General features: G+C 39.0%; 1 protein-coding gene across 1 annotated transcript in view; it reads right to left on the minus strand.

The window, feature by feature from the left end:
• Window positions 1-25,445, minus strand: part of CD109 (CD109 molecule) — an 81,200-nt gene that overhangs the window by 22,706 nt on the left and 33,049 nt on the right. The window contains exons 10-27 of the mRNA XM_074581361.1: window positions 24,506-24,615; window positions 22,551-22,790; window positions 22,098-22,199; window positions 21,941-22,003; window positions 20,369-20,545; window positions 19,624-19,776; window positions 18,800-18,874; window positions 18,287-18,347; window positions 17,601-17,736; window positions 16,725-16,842; window positions 13,867-13,980; window positions 13,419-13,637; window positions 11,121-11,265; window positions 9,954-10,130; window positions 5,773-5,854; window positions 3,755-3,983; window positions 3,053-3,218; window positions 1,734-1,924 (exon numbers count right to left, since the gene is read on the minus strand). Of these exons, the coding sequence (XP_074437462.1) occupies window positions 1,734-1,924; window positions 3,053-3,218; window positions 3,755-3,983; window positions 5,773-5,854; window positions 9,954-10,130; window positions 11,121-11,265; window positions 13,419-13,637; window positions 13,867-13,980; window positions 16,725-16,842; window positions 17,601-17,736; window positions 18,287-18,347; window positions 18,800-18,874; window positions 19,624-19,776; window positions 20,369-20,545; window positions 21,941-22,003; window positions 22,098-22,199; window positions 22,551-22,790; window positions 24,506-24,615 (2,558 nt within the window). The remainder of the gene's footprint in view (window positions 1-1,733; window positions 1,925-3,052; window positions 3,219-3,754; window positions 3,984-5,772; window positions 5,855-9,953; window positions 10,131-11,120; window positions 11,266-13,418; window positions 13,638-13,866; window positions 13,981-16,724; window positions 16,843-17,600; window positions 17,737-18,286; window positions 18,348-18,799; window positions 18,875-19,623; window positions 19,777-20,368; window positions 20,546-21,940; window positions 22,004-22,097; window positions 22,200-22,550; window positions 22,791-24,505; window positions 24,616-25,445) is intronic.

Below are 25,445 nucleotides of genomic sequence, written 5' to 3' on the forward strand. Positions count from 1 at the left end.
TCTTCCACATCCTAGGCTCAAATGACTCTCAGAAACACAGATGAAAAACAAGTGGGCAAAGAACAACTGACAGAGAAGATAAATGTTGCCCTGGGCATGCTCTAAAGCAGAAGGCATAGCCAAGGCTGTTCACCAGCACACACTCACAGCTGAAGCACGAGGTGCACAGCTCAGTGTGACAATGCTGTGTCCAATACGCAACCTGAAAAGTCAGGGAATACGGTCTCAGGCCAAACTCATAGGCCTCTCTTGCCCAGCAACACAGGCTTTGCAGAATTTGCTACTCTTCCCTACCATTTAAATCTACCTTCATATATATGCTATTTTTTGTACAAATTGTATTCCTGTATATATGAAATATGTATGTTTTATGCCCAAACATCAAAAGCATTATAAAGCAAAATATACTGATTGCAAATTCATAGTAAGCTATACCACATATACAAATTGCAGTAAGTTATACCCTAACTTACAAACCATCACACATGCAACTGATTACTTTTCTCCTTATTCTTGAACAATATATTAAGTTTCCAATGAAATAAACTCATGGATGGAAACACTCCAAACATTTTTTTTTAAAGCAATCTTAAAAGTTAACAAAAAGTATGGGGTCATGTCCACAAATTAAAAAAGGCATCTAGAGAGACATTGGAGTAATTTTGCAATCAAAATAGTTTAGACTATGGAAGAACAAAAGGATTAAATTCATTTCTTAACTTCACCCTCAGGGATAAATGGTACACCACTGGATTTTAAAACTTTCAAGTAAAAATGATTTCTGGAGAATAGGGAAAAGCTTTTTCAACTCATTTAGTGCCTCAATCAGCCTCTTTAAATAACAAGCAAGAATTAACACATTAGGAAAATACTAGAACCTCAGGGGAACCAGGCCTGTTCTTAAATTGCATTTTATTTAGTAGAACTAATTTCTCTCAGATTAATACCAACAAACACTGGAAAATAAGGAAGGATAGCCTGTACAGCTTGGTCCCAAGCAATATGATGAAATGTGACATTTTACTGTGACCAGCATTTGTAGTTAATTTAAAAGCTGGTTTAAACTAATGCAATCCAAAGTACTATATAAATTTTCTGGATGCCAGCACAGCTTACAAGATGTGGTTTCAATAACATGGAAACCTCCTGGAGATAATGAAGATCTTCCAAATTTCATGGCCCATCAAAAATCTACGCAATAATGAGGACAAAGTACATTATTAGGACCGACTGCCAACAGAGGCACTAGGTTAGGCTGTTCCTCTAAAACCTCTCCCCTTTCTTATCTTAGTTAATAGCCTTTCAGGAGTTTGAGGACCCACATATGGAAAGAATAGAAAGAGGTTTCTCTCCTTGGAAAGAAAGTCAGCACAGATATTTATCATACTTGCTTGGAAAATCTGATTAATTATTTTTCCATGGTCATCACTTCTTCTTAATTTAAGATCTTTTGTTATTAATATTTTATATAATCAAGATGACCCTCTAATTCTGTTTTTTATTATACTTGCCAAAATACTAAAACTTGTAGTCCAGGTTTAAGATGCCAATATCGCCAAGAATGCAAGCTTGCATGTAACTAAGGCTGTTACAGCAAAACAAAATTCAGTAATTATTATGTAAAAAAACAAAAACAAATGTTCCCTTTTTTCTTTTTCTTTTTCTTTTTTTTTTGGTAAATACACAGTGCTCATTTAGAAAGTGTAACAAAGCCCCTTGAGACAAAATATTACCTGAGTAGATGAAAATCCCCCAAGGTGATTTCTTTGCTGACTTAACCATTTCATAATAGGGATCCCCTCTGCTAATCTGTCTTGATGAAAGTGTGAGAGCAGAGCATATGCTGCAAGTTCAATATCGATGGACCGTGGCTGCCATGAATCAGAAATTTCAGAAGCAGGTGTTATCCAGAAACGAAATTCTCCTGCAAAAGGAACCAACAATAACCTCAGATCCACAGACTGAAGTCTTCGGACTTCTCGGAAAGACTTAAGGGAAACCTCTTAATTAATGCTTACATATGGGATTTAGCAAGGTTCTTTAAAATTGTGTTAATATTTAGGCACGTGTCCTGTAAAGGACTGGCTTAAGCACTTCCTTGGTGTGGCTGAATCTAGGTACAAAAAAATGCTGGACTGTAAACAGTCAGTTCCACTGATTTCAGTGAAATTACATTGATCCTTTTGTTGTCAGCCCAAAGTGCTCACATAAAGGAGCCCTTGTGAAAAGGCCTCCTCGTTACTGGGGTGCTCCTTTCTCTTCAGGACTAGAGAAGGCACCTCAGGCTGCTCACTCGGCTCATTCTTGAGCGAAGCCTTCGAAAAAAGTCACTTCCTTCCCAAAAGTGTCTGTCCAAAAGGCCTAACTCAGTAAACGGAAAGGGACACCCAAGAGGCTCCGTTTCTAGGCTACCACATGAATTCCTTCGTATTTTTCAAGAAGACAGATACTATTTTGAGCCAAAAACTTCTGTTCCTTGTACTCCATATGGTCTGTTCTTCCCCCAAAACAAGGAACAAAATTCAGTCATGCTGAACTCATAAGAGGTTAAACATAATGTGATGATGGGACCTTACAGAAAATGCAACAGACCTCTGTATTGTCTTACAGGAAGTCCAACCCTTCAACTCTTCATTTCAATACTGATTTTAACTAATTTCCCTCCCCCACCCTCCTGATCTTTTCAAGCCACTTTGGAATAGCTAACCTCATCCATCTCTCTTTAAGCAGGCTGATCTTACAAGTGCACATAATAGCACATGAAAACTGACAAGTAATGTTCTTCAACAGCACCGTGGTACTTCCATCAGGAACACAGTCGTTCAGACTGGAAGGCCTAGCTTTGTTGTGAATTGTCATTCATTTATGGACACTTTTCATTAAGGCTGTCTTGAAAGTTCTTAGCTTATTCTCTGTATGATACTCAGATTTGAATTGAGAAGGAGGATTCTCTTCATCTCTAATTCTATACGCAGCTGTAGATACATGACAGGTATTTTTTAAATCTGACAAAAATCCACCTATACAACTGTATAAGATAGTTGTGCAATACCTTGGTGCTCTGCTCTCTCATTCAGTATATTCAGTGCTTCCTTTGCTTTTGAACTTTTTGCCCAGGACAATGCATATGTTACAAGTGCCAAAGTGTAATTATCCGAAATGCCTTCTTCTAATTTATCTTCTAGAAAGTTTGTAGCACTCTTGATGACATAAGCATGCTGGAAATGAAGATTATATTAAAGAATATAGAGTGAATAAAATATATGTTGAAATATTATACTTTAAAAGAAAAATTTGTACAGACATATAAACATTACTATCACCAAACAACAACTAAGAAATACTAAAAATCTCTTCTGGAGTCACAGGCATGAATCTCAAAGGCAAGCCTTTTGATCTGGCACTGTCTTTTATGAACTTGAGTAATCGCAATGCAATCAATTGGGAAGGCTTAACATCTCTAAGGATAGCTTCCCCCATAAATTTCTTTGCAAGTTCTTGAATTAAAGCCATGAATATTTTCTTGCTAAAAGCAGCTGCCTTTAGATTTTGCAAAGGCACATAAATTTGAAGGGCCTAACAGCACAACTTTGTGTTATCTCAGGTAGATAAGGGAAGTTTAACAAAATCAAGTTAAATTTTGTCTCTCTTCAGATGTCCCTCTATTTCTTTAAACTACGAAGTGTTTGCCAGGTACCTTGACAATTTATGAAGTGTTCCAGTGACTATGAATTCTGTTTATGAATTCCAATACCTGTTTATCTGGGAGCCCTAGGAGGGATGACATGATGTAAGCTGTGAGAGTGACTGGATTATTGGTGCCTCCTTGAAGATCACTGTGTAACACTTTCCCAGGTTCATTAAATTCTCCATTTAATTTCTGATGCCGGACAATCCATTTAGCTGTATCCCTGAGTACATCTTGGTCAATATCTATGAATGGACGAGCTTGAAGGAAACATCTTAATACAAAAGCTGATAACCTTGGGGAAAAGATTAATCAAATATGACAAAATTAGCAATGTATTATAGCTGCTTCTGTTTAAGATGATGTAAGAATACTGTGATGCATAAATTGTTCCGCACACACCTCCCAAGCACAGAGTATGTATGCCTCACCCAGACAAGCAAGTAGACTAAGCTTAATCTACCAAAAAATGAAGCCATGTCCTTGTTCCTAAAGATCACCCCTTTTTCAGCCATTATGTTTCAAAAATAAATAGAGAGTATAGACTCCAAATGTGCTAGTACATTAATATCTTTATTCAAATGTTGCTCCCCTGCCTTCTGCTGCTAGGCTAAAGTGGCAAAAATCATACTTTACTAAGTAATGCAGTTAAGAGTGTGATGTTAATTATCACAATTATCCCTGTAAGGATATAATTGAAGCATCTTTATCCCAAGTTCTGCTTTGACTCCCTTCTTTGCCAAATGTGCACTCATGTAACCTGTCCCTGCGTTATTTAAGAACCAGAGTTGCCAGTACAGATAAATTATCTTCATTTTCCAGTCCATCAATACTGAGTCTAAGGCAAATGCTGATGTCCATGAAAGATGCTCACTGACTCCAGGAATGACTCAATTAGTGGCACAGTAACTGGGATGGTTCTATTTAAAGTTAGCAGTGTGTACCGAAATACATATTTAAACTAACTGAACGTGGGTTAGCTGAACAAAGTGCCGGAACTTGTCTCTCTTATCTATCTAGCTTCCACTACTATGCTTGCTATGCTTCTCCAGGTGAAATTCAGCACTGAAAAGGCTTTTTCAGCTGTAGTTACTGTCTCAGAAAAAGGAGGTGTGAGAGAGCTAAGTAGGACAAATTTTTACCACCAGTAACTCTGTTCACCCTTTAGGGAATCATAGAATGGTTAGAGTTGTAAGGGACCTTAAATATCTTCTTGTTCCAAACCCCCACCCTGGGCAGGGACACCTCCCACTAGACCAGGCTGCTCAAAGCCCCATCCAGCCTGGCCTTGAACACTTCCAGGGATGGGACATCCACAACTTCCCTGGGCAACCTGTTCCAGTGTCTCACCACCCTCACAGTAAACAATTTCTTACTAATATCTAATCCAAATCTCCCCTCTTTCAGTTTAAAACTGCCACCCCTTGTCCTATCACACCACTCCCTGATAGAGTCCTTCCCTGTCTCTCCTGTAGGCCCCCTTTAAGTATTGAAAGGCTGCTATAAGTTCTCCCCAGAGACTCCTCTTCTCCAGGCTGAACAACCGCAACTCCCTCAGCCTGTCCTCATAGGAGAGGTGCTGCAGCCCTCTGATCATCTTCGTGGCCCTCCTCTGGACTCGCTCCAACAGGTCCATGAAGTGGATCATGAAATGATCATGAAATGGACCATGAAATGCCACAGTCGGTCTTCAGCCTCCAGTATGGAGAGAACTGAAAATCTGTTTGAAGCCATGATGATCACGTAGCCCTAAATGGTTTCAGTCAACTGCAAGAATAAGTCAATTATTATTCTTCATTCCTTTGAGGAAAGCAACAGAAAAATTTTCAGACCAAGCTATTCCCCTGGCTAAAATAATTCATTGTTCATCTTTTGCAAAATTAAAAAGCCTTGCCCTAATAATGGCTTATTATCCAGCATGTTAGCCAGCAGAATGACCTTAGAGTTGGCCTAAACACCTAATGAAAACCAGGCAGAAGTCTAATACAGCTGGAAATTTTTACCAGCTTCACAAAAAATTTTTAGTCGCAGGGAAAATATCTAAAATACTCAAATTCCACAGTGAATCTGGCAGAAATACTTACCATGTGCTCCCTGAGGGATCTTCATTTCCAAAGGCACTAAAAGAGCCATCATCCCTCTGGAAAAGCAGCTCTCTCTGGTAGCCTGAAGTGGAAAAGCAGAGACAGGTATTGAACACTTTCCTCTCATGCTGGCTCCAGCACAAACTGTCTGCTGATGTGAAGCGAGGCAGTTTCTAAGACTGAGAAGAGCAGAGCTTGAGCTCGTATTTCATAAAAAATCCCCCAGATACGTATGAACACAAAAAACTGTGCAGAAGATGATGAGAAAGTGGGCAGCAGTAACATGAAGGATCCGTCTACAAAAGCAGAACCAGAAGTTCCTGCTCCCTCTCATCTGCCACCCAAACACGACAGCGCGGTGCAGAGAGAGACACGCTCCCACATCACTCGGCGGCTCGAGGAGCACAGCAACGAGCGCAGAGCAGAGTAGCAGCTACAGTTCAGCGCTTTGTCACTTTGGGGAGCTGGAGTTGTGCACCTACAGAAACACTCTATCTTTCCAGCAGAAGGAAGTACAAGCAAAAATTAAGTATTTTCTAACCGGAAGGGAAAGGGCACAGCAAAGATACAAACACTGCTGAAAAAAAGACGCTTTCAGCAACTTGCTTTTGCCAAATCAAAATGACTAGCTATCAGAAAAAGCATGCTGGAAGAGGCTGTTCTGAAACAAGTGAAAAATTTCAAAAGACTTGAAGATCCCGAAATCCTGAAAAGGATCCATTTAAAATGTATCAGAAGATTTTTCAATATCCAGAACAAGTGCAGCTTTCTCATAACTGCTGAACTTCTATAATAGAAGGGCCGCACGGGCTCACTAGCTGCTCATGACCACCAGGAGCTCTTACTCAATGCCTGACTTCAGTGCAGAACCAATGTTCATTAATGTTAGAAATTAAGAGCCTCCTATGATATGCTACTCACTGTAGTTTCTGATATCTAAAGCCTTTCTTCCCTTACATTCTGCTTGCCATTTGCGTATCCAGAACAATAATCATATCTATTTACGGCATTCCACAAGACATCTTTTCTTCTTTCCCCCCACCTTGTCTTCTCCTTGGCTTTACTATTTTGGCTATTATAATTAAGAAAGTATATTCATTAGTCTAACACCTGACAGATACAGATGCAACACTGAACCAGCCAGGTAGACGGAAAACCCTCAGGCAACCATCAATAAGTCCTACACAAATAAATTAATTTACAAATACGCCCCATGAGGTCCATCCAACCACAACCGTTCCCCTGCAAAACGTTCCTTGCTTTCACTGATAAAGGATTAATCACTTGTTTACACCCTATCCTGAAAACAGATACATAGTGACTGAATCACAGCCTTGATTGCTGAGGAACGAATGGCCTAGTCTCTCAATCTAAGTTACAGTGTAAAATGAAATCCTAGTCAGGGTCTGTCTATAAAAGAAGAGACATAAAGGTGTGAATCTGAACTGCTGCATTGTACCAGTGCACCTTCCCATGTAAACTCTTATCCCAGTAGCACCAGGTTTAGTTTTTGTCTCTTTACAAGAGTTTCAAATTACAATTTCCACTTAAACATAGGGGTTTTTAATAGCAGTGCTTAATTATGTGATTAAAACTGGTGAATCTTTCCTATACAGACAAATCTGTCATCTCAGCTAATGATCTTGAGAAGTCAAGCACTCTTGAGTGGGAGGAAAAAAGAAGGAATAAGTGGCATTTCTCAGCAGGGAAAGGAAGAGTCACTGCCAAAGTTTAAGCCTCGAAATAATGTGCTATGAGGAACATGAATATATGTATATACACAAATAGATTGCTCCTCCTCAAAAGTATCTGACTGCGAAGCCTGAAAACCGAGGTCTTCTGCTTCTTTGCAGAACAGATAATATAAAGCAATAAGTATTATAATCACCACCCCGTTGGTAGTATAAAAGCACAAAACTAAGACCAGCAGCCTGCTTAACAAATACTGCTGAGCATTCCTTACACAGGGATAAATTTATCTCAGAATATTTTAAGATTGGGAGGGATCAGAAAGATGAGCAGAACCAGAGGGAGCATGGAGCGATCACTCAGCTATTTCCTACAGTCTGCTTGCTTTCTTCTCAATGCCAGCCCCATTGCAGTCACGCAAAAGTCTCCAAACACGACTTTATCTAACACAGGGAAGCCTGCAGAAATGCTGGAACAGGAGACTCGGGGGCTGTGAACCACTGCGTTCATTCCAACGGACACTCAATCAGACATGAAAAACGATACTTCAAATGTCAACACATGCAAGTGGAAAGGCAAAGAAAAGAAGGATCCTATTATGGAGATCTACACTAGTACTCCCAGAGGACTGGCTGGAACCCAAGAGATGTAGGCTGAGTGAGGCTGAAAGAGGAGTGCATCACGATGGAAAGGACTTCAGAAATATGTGAAAGGCTAAAGGGTCTCACGTTTCAAACAGCTTGGAAAAACTGCTCAAACTTGTCGATTGCTTTGGGTTTAGCACCAAAGTTTTCAGACCAACCGGGATGTTTTTTTTATTTCTGAAGAAGTGATTTCAAGATGGAATCTGTCATCCCCACAACTGAAGAAATACTTTTAAAAGGCAACTTTTCTTTTGCTTTGCCTTTGTTCTAGGTAAATAAAAACTGCTAAAAGAAAGATCACATAGCAGTCTCTGCTAGCTATACGATCCCTTCTTCTCAAAAGCATTTAGCCTTAAAATGAATTATATTTACTTCAAATTATGAGGTCACTTTTTCAAATATTTAGTGAATTCTGACATGTGAAATAGCCTGTTTAAAATTAAACTTCATGACAATCCTTTCAAAAACTGAGCTTATAAGTTACATCTCAAACTAAAGATAAATTTCAACTTTAAGATTACATTTTTAAAAACCCCAGTGCAATAGCTGAAATCAATTGTTAAAATGAAGAGGAAAAAAATACATGGTTTTTAGATTGTGATTCTTTTCTATCTTAAGTTTACAAATATTTTGGCATACTTACTGTTTTGGCTACTACAGTTAAAAACATATACCTAAATGCAAAACCCCAGGAACAAGTTAAGTAACACAATGCTTTGTATATAGTGACATTTAATCCTATGATTTTCACTTGCTTTGAAATAACTTTAATAAATCTCTTACTGGAAAACTTTAAAAAATTATGGTAGCACATCTCAGGCTTCAAAGAGTGGCAGATTGCTTACAAACTTCACAGTAGCTGTTCACATAACACATCTCTTCCTCTTCCCTTACTTTTCAACTAAACCATACAGTAGAAATGGTTTAAAAAAATCATTTAAATGCTTTTGAAAGAAAATTCTTTGATGAAAGGCAAATTTATTTGGAGCTGTCTCTTTTCCAAGGGAAATGTCAACAACTTGAAAGAAAAATAAAACACACAAAAAAAAGAAAAAAACCAAAGACTTATAGAAAGTAAACAAAATTCGAAAATGTCATCATGGTGCCTCTAGTAGGGGTGTAGCTCACATGAGGATGGTCTCATTTCTCTCCCTCAACCAGGCTCTCAGCGTGCAGACTGACATCGCAGTTTGACACCGTCTGATCCAAAAGGCACAGAGAAGCACAGCGCAACTATGTTTCTCCACACTTTGTGATGCCCTGGAGTATTTCCCGATTAAAATCTACAACAATTTCCAACTAAAATTTTCCAGCTTCTGATTTCCAGCACAGACTTCACTTCTGGCCAAGCCTAAAACTTGGGTGGGTGAAAGCCAGCCAGCAGAGCAAACGACATCCCTTGAGCTCTACAAGGACATGGCAGGATGGGGATGGTGTCGCTGAAGACAGGTACACACGTGGGATGAACATGGCTCACGCTACCCACTGACTAATTTTCAACTTCTGTGCCTCGAGCAGAGGTCAGAAATGTTTGCTCACACACAGTTTTATCAAAGGAGAAACCAAGTAAAACCACCAAGTTAAACCATATAAATTACCTTCTAAACCACAGTTTTACTCTGAAAATTAACTGCATGCTTTTTTTAAGCAAACTTGCCCTTGTAAACAAAATTGTTTGCTCTTTAAGTCTGCCAGCTCAGAAGAGAAAAAAAAGGAGGAAGATGAGTTTTTCTTCATTTTCATGACACCAACAGAGCAGTACTTCAAAAACCAAGTGCAGAGTCACAGGTATCTTTTACGAGTAAGACTTCTTAAAAATCTTAAGACTTTTCTTTTAAGCATACAGACCTTTTCTCATAAATGATATAGCTTTTGATTTAATATCCTCTCTCATCTGCCTGGTTTTAGTCAAGTATTGCAAAACATAAACATTTGGAGCAAAATTGATCATATTCTGTTCACCGCAGCCATAAGGCATCTTAATCAGTGATGACAAACCATTGATAGAAGGCCCAAGTAAATCACCTGAAAGATAAAATGCAATGAAAATAAATTAAAGCCTATTGCAAATAAATGCATACCTATCACATAAAGGGTGATATCTTCTAAACCAGGCAAAAATATGATACACTGGAAATGTTTGCACTAAACACCACTAATAGGACTGGAAAATGCATTAAATGCTCATCTTCCAATGAGCTTTGTGTCCACTGACCCATCTCCCCAGAGATCTTTCCAACTACAGAGTAATTTCAAACAGTCATCATTTAAAAAAAAAAAAAAGCAAAACTATATTTCATCCAGGAAAACATTTCAGTAATGTTACATATTTGAAACTTCCGGTGTTTCTTCTCTCACCCACAGTTACCAAAGCCCAGGTGTCACAAGCAACATCAGTCAGGTTTTAGGCTTTATTCTGCAGACAAGCAGAATTAAAGCAGGACACCAGCAAACTTTTCCTTATTAAAATCCAATTCCCTCTCTAAATCTGAAAAAGGATAGCCAATACCATAATAACATAAATTAAATAAATAAAAGGAATAACACACTCCATCCATAAAGTCTTCCTATGCTCAGTCCAACGCATGATGATAAATGATTTTGAATTAATGATTCAAGCTATTAATATAGTTATTAAATAAAAATTAATGCAGTTCCCTACAAATCTATAAAGATAGCCATACCGGGCAAAATCTTGTAAGGGTCCTTCAGAAAGTACTCTGAGAAAAGCTCTGACAAATCCTGCTAGGGCAGCTCAGGTTATTACCCAGCCTCCCTGACCTATTTGACAGAGTCTACTACTTCCAGTTACTACTGGCAACTGCTCTGTTCTTTAAAAACCACCGATGCCTGCAGTGCAGAAGAGGGCAGCAGCTGGATTACGGACACGTATGTGTTAGATAATGAATTCTTGCCCAGCAGGCAAGAAACTATTAAAAAAAGCAAACAAACAACCAGACGATACAGCTAGCCAGCAAATAATAAAAGATGGAAATAGAATAAAATAGTCCTTACCAACAGCAGTGACCTGCACTCTCTCACTGCCACTTACAACATCAGGTGGAAAAGTGAAATCCAACGTTTTTGACGCTGTTTGTGGTTTATTCCCAGATAAATCCAAAAGGACTGTCTGAGAATATGTCTGTTCCAATCCTTCAGCCTGTCAAAATAAAGAGAGGATTATTGTACTCTCCAATAGTGTGTTGCTTTTAGGAGTTGGGTTGTGTGCTTACTGTACTGAGGGATCTAAAACACCGTCAAGTATCTTGTGCTGCTTGTTAACACATCAAGAACCTGAGCTATCAGACCATCCAAACTGACACAGGAACGTTTTTCTTATAAAGACCTACCTCCACTATTTGCTTCTTGCAACCACATGTTAATTACAAAAATACACATATAAAGTCAGCAAGGGCACCTCTGATTCCAGTGAGCTCCATGCCAAGCACAGACCTCCATGACTGAGCACATGCCAAGGCCTCAGGTGGCACCTTTTATGATGTCTGCAATCCTACAGTCTGTCATACAAGGAGGACTTAAACTGAAGTTATGTACATGACCATAAAGGTTTCATTTCCTCCTGCTTGCAAAATCCCTTGAGAAAAATTGTCCTTGAAGCAAAGAAAATAAATGAGTTTCTTTCCTCAGCCTAGAGGAAAGACTGTTCACCAAGCTTTTTTTCTCTTCTGTAAAACAACTGGACTTCAACACAAAGGGCAGTAAGTGGCTCCCCTTGAAAACAGCTCACAACGCAACCGGACAGTGGTCTAAGGAGAGGCTGAGAGAGCTGGGACTGTTCATCCTGGAGAAGAGAAGGCTAAGGGGGATCTCATCAACATGTATAAATACCTGAAGGGAGAGTGTAAAGAAGACGGAGCTTGGCTCTTCTCAGTGGTGCCCAGCAGCAGAATAGGAGGTGAAACACACAAATTCAAATAAAGGGTCTTCCTTTTAAACATAAAAAAATACTTTTTTTAACTGTGAGGGTATTCAAACACTGGAATAAGCTGCCCAGAGAGGCTGTGAAGTCCCTGTCCTTGGGGATATTAAAAACCTGACTGTACATGGTTCTGAGCATCCTGCTATAGCTGATCCTCTTCCGAGCAGAAAGGTTGGACTACGTCCTTCCAGCCTCAACCATTCTCTCATTCTATGATCTTAAGCATTTATTTTAGGGTGAGATGTACAAGTGTCTACCACCTCCACTGAAATCATAGAATCACAGAATCATTTAGGCTGGAAAAGACCCTTGGGATCATCGAGTCCAACCATCAACTCCACTCTACAAAGTTCTTCTCCCTTACACCATATCCCTTAACACCATATCTAAACGAGTCTTAAACACATCCAGGGATGGTGACTCCACCACCTCCCTGGGCAGCCTATTCCAGTGTCTGACCACTCGTTCTGTGAATAATTTCTTCCTAATGTCCAGCCTAAACCTACCCTGCTGCAGCTTGAACCCATTCCCTCTTGTTCTATCACTAATTACCTGTGAGAAGAGACCAGCACCAACCTCTCTACAATGTCCTTTTAAGTAGTTGTAGAGAGCAATGAGGTCTCCCCTCAGCCTCCTCTTCCTCAAACTAAACAGTCCCAGCTCCTTCAGTCGCTCCTCATAAGATTTATTCTCCAGGCCCTTCACCAGCTTCGTTGCCCTCCTCTGCACTCGCTCCAGCACCTCGATATCTCTCTCATATTGAGGTGCCCAGAACTGGACACGATACTCAAGGTGTGGCCTCACCAGTGCTGAGTACAGGGGGACAATCACCTCCCTACTTCTGCCGAGGTAGAAATGGAGCCCAACCTGAATCAGACTTATGTGTCCAAAGTTAGGCAAGTTTCTGGTTTATCAGAAAGTCTGGGGGCTTTTACTCACCACTAGCAAATTACACCACTAGCAAAATACAGAAAAGTTCATATAAAATAGGCTTTGAACTAAAGACAGGGGCATGGCAGAATTGATTGCACTTATCCATAATACAGTTATTTGGTCCACTCTCCAGATTATTAAGCTAGCTGTAGCACCAGGACTTCACTGATGCACCAATAGGTTTCCCCTTGCTTTCAGAAGAATTTGAAACATGATCTGTTGTAGAACAGATCTATGTTCATTCCTGGAAACAGATCTAAAGAATTTAAAAGGAGAAATTATTTTAAAAGAAGTGTTTTCTACTTAAAGCTACCTGACCCGAAACCAACTTTACAAAGCAAGAGGCAGACGAGTACATTGGTTTGCCTTTTTGCTGCATTCTGTTGTCTATTTTAGGGAACAATTTATTTCAGGAACAAGACAAGCTGCAGACTGTTTACCTTTACTAAAACTTTCTGAATGACAGCATCAGAAGCAGCAGATGACATTGCTGTCACTTTGATGGGAATCTCTCCCAGCTGTCTCGGCTTGATTGGGAATTGAACAGTTTTCCCATCTTCACTTGGTACAGATATAGACTGTTGATTTTCTGTAGCATTTATTTCATTGGATGTTAGAATAATTTCAAAAGCGTCATTCATATCCAGGATCACAGTAACCTGTAAATACAGTAACATTTGCAATACAAAGTGTTAATTTGGAAAAAACTGTTTTCACAAGCTGCCACCTTCTTGGTGGCAGAGAAATAAGAGAAAGAGAAATAACTTTATGGTCCACCCATTGAAGAAAATAATAAAAGTTCTCACAAGAGAAAGATGTGGTCTCCATTGGTGATGAAACCCCTGCAGTGCCTAGTAACATTCAAGTACAAAGAGACTGTCATTTTACCTCGACTTCTTCTTTCAAATAATTAAAGATGTTCACTTCCAAAATGAACTGCTCCCCTCTGATGACAGAGTATGGAAGGTTCAGGAAAATGAAGAAAGGTTGAAAAGCTTCTAGCTGCAAAACAAAATCAGCAGTGAACCCCTACAATCAGACACTAGCAAGAAAACGACTATACAACTTGTCTTCTGATTACTTTTAAATTCAGAGGACAGAGTATGTTTACTTGTTCTCTACAGTTAACGAAGTGTATTACTGCAGGGCTGAAGCAGAAGCCAAAGCTGCTTCTGGTCTTTAGCACCTTTGTGGGAACTCAGCTGCGCCATTCAGATGAGCGCTGCTGACAGCTTTGACAGGGCAAGTTCCAACAGAGGCACCTGAAGTGGGACTAAGAGTCTATCCTTCAGCAAGTTTGGAATCTGTGATCTGTCCCAAGATCCCATTAAGGCAACTGTGAACTGTTTTGAGTGCACACATAATGGATGATTAAGAATCTGTCAGTTGCCCTATCTCCATGTCAATACAGAAATGCATACTGGAATACAAAATAACTAACTTTTCCAAATTCTGTAATTCACCAATACCTTAGAATGATGTGTTATTTTGTAAGATTGATCTCGCCATAAGCTCTTTAGTTATATTTCTAAAAATACATCCTTTCTTAATTAAAAGAAAAATTGCAGAAATATAGCAGCAAGCAGTTACTTTTATCTGTGAACAGAGAGTTTTGGATGAAGACTTGGCTCTAGGAAGTCAATAGTAAGCTCTCATCAAGCTGAATGGGATCAAAATTTCACTGCTTATGAACATCTGCACAGTAAGATTGGCTGAAGCATGATACCCTTTATTATTGAAATGTCAACTAAAAATGGTTTTAATTTGGCTTTCATTAAAAAAAATTCTTCCAAGTGTTTCGAGTTTCAGATCAAAACCCCCCTCAGATTTCTTTCTTGCTAGCAAATATTCCAATGTTTTCCTTTTAAAACTTTATGAAGTTGTTTGCTAAAGCTTTCGGTATCAACAACTTCTTTAGATATTTGACATTAGGGAAGCTCTGATGAAGGATTTTTAGTTTAGTTCGTAGTCAAGGTTTTCTCTATGTACTTATTTTCTTTGTCTTTTTTGATTTGCTTTTCTCTAAAACTCTTGCAATACTGAAGTTTTACACTTGGGAATATCCCAGTATATTACAGTAAAATATTATAGGGTAAAATTATCAACACTGTGTAGTAGAAATGAAATAAAAACAAGATGCAAAGCACTAAATGACAGTAAGGACACAGATGTCACTTATTTATTTCCCCATCACAGTTTTCATGCATTTCTTTCATTTGCCTCTCTGTATGGTACTGATTAACATGTTTCAGCCATATGGAACTCTAAGCGCAATCTAAACATCCCAACAAGGGTGAAGTACTGAACAGGGCATGTGGGTGATTATAGTTAAATAATAATCTCAACATCTGCTCTACTTGCAGCCTTCTCAAATTTGAGGATGACAGGCCAAGTATATATTTTCATACAGTTTAAATCAGAAAACTATTCCACTTTCTGTCCCATCTCTGCCAAGCCGAGTGAAAGAAACAAGAATCGTGATTCCAGTCTCAAAGGAGCCTTAGCCGCAAAATCCAGATCAGGCTCCAAATTCTGTGGTGGAGTTATGATCAGGATGCTCAAGGCACATGTTGTGTGTCTGGTGTAGTAGCCAACTATGAAATCTGGACCTAGATCTTGGTTTGGATTCCAAAAGCTGCCCCTCCCCAGGAACTGGAGGGCATGGGAACTTCAATGGGTAAATGGTTGTCTCCAAGCTATGCTTGCACTAGTCCTGGCATCAAGTTGGAAATCTATGACCCAGTACTGCAGTTTCAGCCTTTCTAACCTTAGGGACCTAAGTGGAATTGTCTCAGTTAGGAATGTAGTTTCTCTAGGTCTTTACGCAATGAATGGAAGGAGATAACTATCTTCACGGGATTATTCAATGTATATAAAATACTAGTTAAATGAGACTTCAAAAGAAATTGCTATTTTGAACAGGCTAAGTAACTCTAAGTAGCTGTTTCCATGAATACAGAGTGAGCCTAGGACAACTGCACTTGTACATTGGGAATCCCAGGCTAGAGATCTCACCTTAGGAGTGCTGAATTTATCTTAAATTGCCAAATTCCTTGAACAATTGGAAGCACAAAAAGAGCATCAGGAGACAGGAACTTGGCAGCAAGAAGCATCTCACCCCACTACTGGCTCTCTGGGACCACTGCGCTCCTCAAGCAAAGTTACCCAAAAAGTAGCACCTATATTTAGTCCAAGACTGGTATTGACAGGGAATGGAAAGCAAGGCCAGAATTTAGCCTTTAAGCAATTCTCCCATCCTCCCTCCTGGGAGTGCTAGAGAAGCAGCAAAGTGACATGATCTTTCCAGCAGACAACGTCCCTCTCCCATCCCAGACACCTCTTTCCATCTACCCTGTGCAAACCTTCCCACATGCCCTATCAACTCATGGAAAGTCCTCTTGGCAGAGACAAGAAAACATGGAAATACACTGTCCTCAGCCAGTCATTCCCCTTTTCTACATACGAAGACTCTGAAGTGGGCACATCCTGAAAGTTCTTTAACAAAACAACTGCTCCAACAGAAATAGACACTCAAGTACCCGTGTAATGTTTGAGATATTTCTATGAGCAGGAAGGGGAGGTACAGTGTCACATATATCTTCAGTGATGATGTTTTCTTTACATGTGGCCTCTCAATCACTTTATTAGTATAAGGAGATGGCTGCTCTTAGAACTAAAATACAGCTTCCAGTAATAACCTACAGTGTTACCACCATTTAAAGGAGAACTGTCTAGTGCCATGGTACCTCCACTGGAGCAGTCGTCACTCCAAGCCCGCTGTTTTCAGACATCACAAAAGCACTGGCTACCCAGGATGTGATGGTATCGGGTACAATGACTTCCATTGTGGTGTCTGTGTCAGATCTGAAGAGGAGAGCAGACTTTCAAAAGCATCCATTTACAGACATCAGTAAGTGGACATGAATGTTTAAAATGTGTCCAAAATTAAGTCCAAACTCTTGGAAGGAAAAGCTGCTGATTATCTGGTTTGGTTTTTTTTCTTAAACATTTAGAAATATTTGTGATGGGATCAAAATGATTAAAACAAATTTAAGTCATTTTAAATTACATGAATTGAAGGTAACTACACTGAATCACATTACACATAATCAACTTTTACAGATCCTTTAAAACAATCCCAGATGACGGTTGCTTCCCGAACTTCTCAGCTGTGAAAGAATACGACATTTGTTCTTTGTGACACAGGTCAGATTTCACCATCATTTGACAGTTTGAACGGCTCCTTGAATCAGGTGCAGACAGGAACAGATTTCCCTTTCTGGGCTAATTACCATCGTCTCCTGTACTGTAGAGAAAAAGACACTGTCTCCCTATCTCTTATCTCCTCATCTATAAAAGGAAGAAAGTTTCTTTTGTCTCCAGGATTTGCATCTAGTTTCTATTGAAACTAAAAGGCCTTCAGTCAGGCATTGTATTTTGTGCAGTTCTACAACGCCTCATTTGGTGGGTCTCCAATCTCACTTGTGGCCTCTAGGTGGTAGTAGAATATAAATAATACTACATTTTTAAGCAGCATTCAGCATCAGTGCAGAATGCTACTAAAACCTACAAAATAACAACGACAAGTGTAAACTAGTTTGCATTTGCTTCTGATCATATACCTAGTTTTAGTGTCGATCCAAAGCCAAGTCTCTGGAAAATGTGTCCTCACATAGAGATTGCTGAAATCAGAAGGTCCATCTTTAGATACTGGTATGTCATCACCAAAACCATCCTCTATGGGTATCATTCCACCATCTACGAAATAAAAAAAAAAAATATTGTCCTACCTACAAATATCTAGGTTTAAGAAAAATCCAATTAATACAGTTAAGAAAAATCAAATTAATATAGTGTTTGGAGTATTATCTACAGCTTTGTTACATATGGTAACACTTGTGACACTAGGAACCTTTTTTTTTGCTTGTTTTTTTTAAGACTAAAAATGTTTCACATACATAAACTTAAATTTCTACATGGCCTCTCTGGAGTGCTTATGGAACTGGTGTAATATGGCTACACATGACAAAACACTGCCACATATATCAGCTGAAACCGCAAGTAAAAACTCCATTCACCCTCAGACCTTTAACGGGTAGTGTCACTCAGGACAGCAGCAAAAAGGAAGTTTTTAAAATACTAGTCATATGCATTTTGTATGTCTTGAACCTTGGGAATAGTAATAGTTTGCAAGGCTGGATGCAGGTTGGATGCAGTACATTAAGAAGACCTAATAGGGGCTCCAGCCCATGGACCTCCTTCCCCACTCAGCAAATTATATTTGGCTACATTTATTTTTATTACTTACAAAGAAAATGTTCCTTATCCTCCTCAAGAATTGCATCAGTTGATACCCAAAGGCTGCATTTCTGGATAAAATTTATACAGTATATCTCAATACAGGACATTCAGGACATCAACAATGCTTATATATTTTCTTTTTCTTTTCTTTCTTTTTAAGAAAATAAAGTCATCATAATAAAGCAATTATAGAACTAAAGCAAGTAATATACAGGACATAACTAAACTGAGATCATCTGAATCTAAATATTGCCTTAATGACTGAAAACTTTTCCAAGGGAAGAGAATATTAGGCATAAAGCAATCCATAATTATGAAAGTATAAACATATTTCTTTGCAGATTATTTACATATTGATAGATTTCATAATTCAAAACCTATATAAGCCATGAAAACAGTATATTGTCTACAGTCCCAAACTTTTAAAAGGGCATTTTCTTCTAGCAACTGATGTGCAAATCACTAAGCAGTAAAAAACCCAACAGCTTAGAATTTTAGAAGCAAACAAACAAAAAAGTACCTGAAAGACACCAAAAGAACCTCTGACCAGGGGGAAATACTGCACTGTGCTGTATAAATTGAGCTCATGGAAGACCTAGGACAAGAAAAAGTAAATCATCCAAAGAGTGAATGCAAACTGACATTTTTCAGAACTTTCACTGTTGTAGATGCTAATCCATAGACCTGTACCTCAAGCAGCAGCTTGCTTAGTTCTCATGTCAAAGAGAAAAGAACCTATGACAGGATGAAGGGGATTAAGCTGCAATGTTTTCATGATTAATGGAAGAGTGACAGAGACTATATAAACCTAAAATAGGAACCACAGCCCACTGATATTCTATGGCACTTGGGCTACGTCGTTTGAGAACTTTAGGAATTATGTATGTTGTGAGCTTTTTCAAACTGTTGATGCACTAGAGCTTCTGCAAGTAAAAGGAATTCAAAAAGATGAATAATTTATTCTGCTCTTCAAAAAATAAAATTCTTTCTTTATTTTATATTACTAACTTTAAAGAGCACAAAGCGCAAATCATTAGGGAGTTTTTCTGACTTTTTTGTCTTTCCTGCCAATTGTTAACTAACCACTTTATCGAATGGAAGAACAATAAAGCATTAATTGGAATTTGAAATGCTGGGTCTACTACCTTGTAAGCCTTACAGTCTTTTCTGCTCAGTTATCAGTGTTGATAAACTACTTGCAGAAGTAAAAAAATATTTGCATAATTAAGGACTAAAAATCCTGCCCAAAGAACAGTACCTGTTCTGCATATAAACTGTAACATTTCCATAAACGTCCATCTTTCATACACATAATAATGAAAACCCTCTTTCCCATTCACTTACAGATTCTTCTGTTATGTCACTACTTTCTCCTAGAAGCTTTGTACTTTTATCAACAACTGCAAGTCCAATTACTGATCCTGGTTCCGTCGTACTGATTTTAAGGGAGACTTTCTCAGATGGCTTGACCTTATCTTTGCTCCAAGAGATTTTAATCTAGAAAAAAGTGAAAAACAGCATTCGTTTAAATTATACAGTGATATTTACAGACACTAACTCCAAGGAAGCATTTTCTTAGCTTAATAGGTTATAATTAAGATCCTGGATTTGCTTTTCCTAGGACCATTGAGAAAATATTCGTTTTGCTCTCTCGCTCTCCTAGCTGATCAATTCTTTGGCCTGGTGGGAAGTCAGCATCAGGATCCATACCATGTCACCACTGCCTGGCTAAAAGAAAGTCTTCGTAAACATTTACAGTTCCACACTTAGAGCACTTATCTTTCCACTATGTTGGCCAAAGCAATCTTTGGCTCAGTAATTGATCAAACTATTAAAAGCACAAGGACATGCTGTGTGTCTATTTACGTGGAAGACATCGAGCTAGTAGAAATTTATTTCAGATAAAGTAGCCCTTTTATAGCTGGACCCTAACTGTACTGGTATTATCAAAAGTCTTTCCAAGGACTTACACAAACCTCAGATCAGATCTTCAATGAGGAAGATTTTACAATCCTATGATCTAAGACACTGTTTACCACACAACAAACAGACAAAAACACGGTCTCGGACTCAAGTTGAATATAGTTACCTTGTCATCCAAAACAGGCTGAACAGGGATGGTGAGAGCATCGTTTACAACCACTCCAAGCTCATCAACGTAGAACACAAGTATACATGCCAACGGAGCCCAGGAGTTTTCTGCTGTTAAAGTGAATGTTTTTGCAGCCTTTGTGCCAAAAGCCATAATTTGTTCCTTAGATAACACCTGAAAAGGGAAAAATTAAACAGTCTGTTGGTATCTCAATTTGCCATAAGCTCTGCAATTCTTTCTACAAATAGCCACTAAAATAAGACACATATGGCTGTGATTTTTTTTTTTTTTTTACTAAGTGGTTGACCAGTTCTATGAGACTGGGTATGGAACAGGGGGAGTGCACAACAACTGCTACAAGAACATAAAAATGCAACAGTAATACGTCTGGGTCATGCGGGTCATCTATAATAGCATTTGAGTTTGGATCAGGAATACAATTTTAAAAGCAAATCTCCTAAACACCCCTACTTACTACACTTTATTTTGCACCATGGAGTGAGAACTGAGGCCCACTAATGTGTTCTAGCTACAAACATTCAGTCTACTACATTGGATTAGATCTGAAATTACCTCAAAACACCTGGAGTTCAGGCCCATAGCACCAACTTTTTCATTCTAAATCTGTCCCTATTGGACCATACCAGTTACTAGTGAAGGCAGAGCCATGAAGGGCAGTTCCCTGCCTTTGACTGCATGTACCTATTTTTTTTTAAATCTTCTAGAGGGCACTTCTATTTTAGAAAATACACATGAATGCCCACATTTTATATTGCCCTAAGGTTTTTGTTATCCAGTTTACTATTGAAGACTCCAAAAGGAAAAGAATTGCAGTTGTCATAATCATTATGCTGTAGACTGTGCACAAGACATGCAGGTGTTAAGGACAGGATGGGAGACGGGTGATGGTATGTGTAATAAACCCTTCAACCCAGATGCTGTAAGATACGGTACAGCAGCTGAACCATTAAACAAGCCATCAGCCAAGCCAGGTATTTTAAAATGCCACCTAGGAACTTCCCTTGTTAACAACGCTGCCCTGCCTGCTGGACCATCTGTTTTCTCAGCGGGCAGGTCTTCTCCTCACTCTGGGCCTGCAGGCTTGGCCCTGACAGTCCTGAACCCGTGTACAGGCTCCACCAGCCTCCTGCTTCCACCTGCATCTGCAAGACCTGCTGACAAGTCCCAGCCTGGGCTGCTCCTGGGACATCCCTGCCCCTTCTCCCGTCGTGGGTGTTCTGCACAGTCAGAGACAGTATCATTCTCACAGTTGCACCTTGTCTCACACATCTGCAAGCAGAGGTAACTCAACACCCAAATCAGAGATGCTCTTCTCCCAGAGAGCACCTCCTTACATTGACAGAGGCATTTCTGCTAGGTAGCAAAATGGAGCTCTCTTTGAAAAAGGACCATCCTAGTGGAAAGAAAGTGTTTGGGCCACCTCTTTCATAAAATACAACAAAAAATGCTGAATCTCTCCAATGTTCAATCCCATTCCACTCATTGAGTATTTCTCAGGTTGGTAAAAGTCATCTTGGACTGTCACCGTATGTAAAATCAGTAACTTACCAGATAGTGGAACTCTCTCACTGGCTTGTTGCTTGCAATACTCAGCTCAAAAGGCTTCCCAGCCTAGCAAAAGAATATGATTGATACAAAAGAGCATGGAAACATGAAAAGTAACTTGAACTGTTCTTATCTTGGCAAGTTTTGTCTCAGACTGTACCTTTATATCCTGGCTCTTTGTTTTAACCTGGAGATAAGTCTGGCTGGGGGAGCTGAACACATCGTAAACACCTATGTCAGTCCTACTGTTGAGGAACTCTGCCTGCAAGACAATGTAAAACAAAGCTCTTAACAAAACAGCAAAATCTGTGTGATGTTCACGTATATGTTACTGTTTACAAGAGCATGGTAGCCTTAATGGCAGTAATGGCCACTTTATTGCCTGCTTTGGCTATCTGTTTTCTTTTTTCCCCTGCTATCTTGGTGCAATTATTTACATCACTTTTAGACAGGATCCATCACTTTCTTTCCAGCTCCAATATGAATATAAGTAAGGAAAATAACAGTAGGTGACATATCAGCTGTTGCAGATGGCAGGAACAGCATACCATGGATCACAGCCCGCTCAATTTGGTGTGTTGCTGTTCCAAAGTAACATATTACAAACCGATACCTGAACTCTCAGAGTTTTTGTATTAGACAGGATTGGAAATTCAATATCAATAATTCCATTTTCTGGGACTGTGTAATTGAGGACATGGACTGTCAGATTTCTTTCCTCTGTGGCTTCATTCTCAAGGTGAGAAAGTGAAGAGTGGTGAAAAATCAAGTCTGACTGTTGTGCAGTGATTGTGACAAGATTCTGCCTCTCTTCAGCTGTCAGCTGGTTGCTATCAGAACGTGTCACCTTTATCTAAAAGCAAAAAGAAAGAAAACACCTATCAACAGCCTAAAACTAAAATTCACAACACAGAACAGAACAGTAATATTTGCACTCACATCATGTCAAACAAACAAGGGAATCCTCAGAGTTCTGACACATCAATAACTTCATATTTAATCCCTTGAGAGTACTGCAGGCAGGCAAGTCAGCCAAGTACAAAATTATTCATAACTTCAAGGAGTAAAAAAAGAGCAAAAGTGAAGCAGACAGAACCCAAAAGATGACCTGCCTTTCATCTCTCCCAATTACTCTTCTTGTTGAAAATGCTTGACTCAGGCAAATTACGCACATCCTACCTAAAGCCTGAATATTTAATTTTATCACTTGTATCTCACCACCACCACCACAAAGGACAACCTAACATTACATCATGTGCAGAAAAATGTGTCAGATGAGCAGAGATGATACCGAGCCAGATGTCTTTATAGATTCATCAAACGAGCTGAAGAAAAGACTTAAAACAGGCCCAGAATTGACAGTCTGTAACTTCTTCTCTCCAGCATCCATCAATCAGCACTACAACTTACATCAACCTTTATTCCTATATTCAAAGAGATTCTCATCCATAATAAAACCATTCTCCTTCTGCATTACACACTCCAAAAATTCAACTTCTACATTTAAAAGCACTGAACTAATGTTTCCCTTTTCTTTTTCAATCCAGAGGTCTGTCACTCCATTACCTCTCCAACTCTGCCATTAGTTTCCTATCTGCTCTCTGTACAGCACACGTAGACAGCAGCTGTTCCTTCACACTCCTCTGGGAGCGTAACTGATACCTCCTTCTCTCCTAGCTGCAAGCATTGATAAATGATTCAGCTACCTCTCACTCAGCTCATCTTTGGAAGAGGCAGAAGCAGCAGGTCAGAACTGGAATCAAACTGGGATGCTGGCAAGGAAGATAAAAAAGACAAAATCCAAAGACCCAAATGATCAGGCTAGCACAAAGCTACAGGTTGAGCCAATCTACTCTGAAAGTGCATATTCAGCATATTTTATTGGTATTTAGGTCTGATTTCTACACAGTAAAGGCTCAAGAATTGTAAAGTCAATTCCCTTTTTCACGCAAAATGCAGTGATACAATATGCAACCTCTGCTAAATGTAGAAATACTGAACGCAGACTATGGACAGCAGGAAGAACGTGAAATACTTCCATGAGAGGACTGCAGCTGGTATGCGAAAGGCAGGACAGAAAGGCAAAAAGACACTCATTGAGAGCATGTGGTTTGATGAGTTTTACTGAAATTTGTAACAGCTGCTTAGTTTTATATATACATTCTTTATATAAAGTATGTATTTGTGTGTATATATACACACACTTCCATATACAAATATTAGCAGGGCTGGGACTCAATAACTACTCTATTGTTTTAAAGCACAGTCACCTAATAGAAAACAATCAGCTAGAAACTGAAAAGATTTCTCTTCCATAAGAATGCTGACAACCTACACTCAAATATATCCCACCAACACTACAGCATTCCCGACCACTTTATCCTTTTCTAGAGCAAACACCTCTAAGTTTAGTATTTGCCGATACGTATCATGAAAAAGAGGTAATCTGAAAACAAATCTGTAAATTACACTTAAAAATCTGAGGCAAACTTTGGCATCTAAGCAAAATTACAGGAGAAGAAGTCACGTTTGTTTATGTACAGATCATAATAAAACAAAAGAACTTACAGTAGCTATGAAGTTCAGAGAAGGTTTTATAACTCTAGAGTAGTCCAAAAATTCAATAAAATAGTCGCTTTGCTTTGGAAATATGATGGTACTTGAATTTTGGGAGATTCCTGTTGAATAATTGTAGGTGTTTAGACAACGTGCTTTTAACATACATATTCTTTTAGTAGCAATACTATTTACTGACCATGATTTTTAAATAATTCTATCGCATTTTTCTCCATTTACAATCCTCTCTCTCTCCATTCTTCCAGCTACGGATCAGTACAAAGGTGGTGTATATATTGGTACTGTCCTCCGCAACGCGAAATAAGCCACACCACAGTGCTCTACTCCACACAGACTATGTCAGAATGACACAAGGAAGGAACTTAAGAATCCCAAATCAGCCAACTTCACCTTGCCAGATTTTCTACAGAAATTCTGTAATGAAATCTACTTTCTGGGACAGGTAGAAAATTTGTACAAATGATATTTTTTTTTAATACACAAAGTGCAGTGGAATATGAACTCACAGAAAGGCTCAATTTGCAAATCAGACAATCTAGAAGAGGGTAAAGACAGTGTAAAACACAGGGCCAGAGAGCTCTTTCTACTGATGTGGTTTACAAACAAACAAGTAAGGTAAGTTTATGATTAAACTTAAGTTTGTAAGACTCAAGCTAATGCTAGCAATTCTTCATGCCTGCTCTTCTCACCAAAAGTGATCAGTCATTGATTTTAAGCCCGCATCTGAACATATCTCTTGGTTATTTAATAAATCATTTACCATAGAACTATATTCAGCTGAATTAAGAGCTGGTTAAACTACCTAGTATCTAGGCAAGCAACAGTTCAGATAATATACTTTCTCAGGTAATATATTTGCATGTAGATGGTTCATACTGCCATCAGCACATGATGCTTTTCCAGCGCTCCAAGCCCTTCCACATAGTGTTGA

This window comes from Larus michahellis, chromosome 3 (assembly GCF_964199755.1).
Source record: "Larus michahellis chromosome 3, bLarMic1.1, whole genome shotgun sequence".
NCBI classification, from domain to species: domain Eukaryota; kingdom Metazoa; phylum Chordata; class Aves; order Charadriiformes; family Laridae; genus Larus; species Larus michahellis.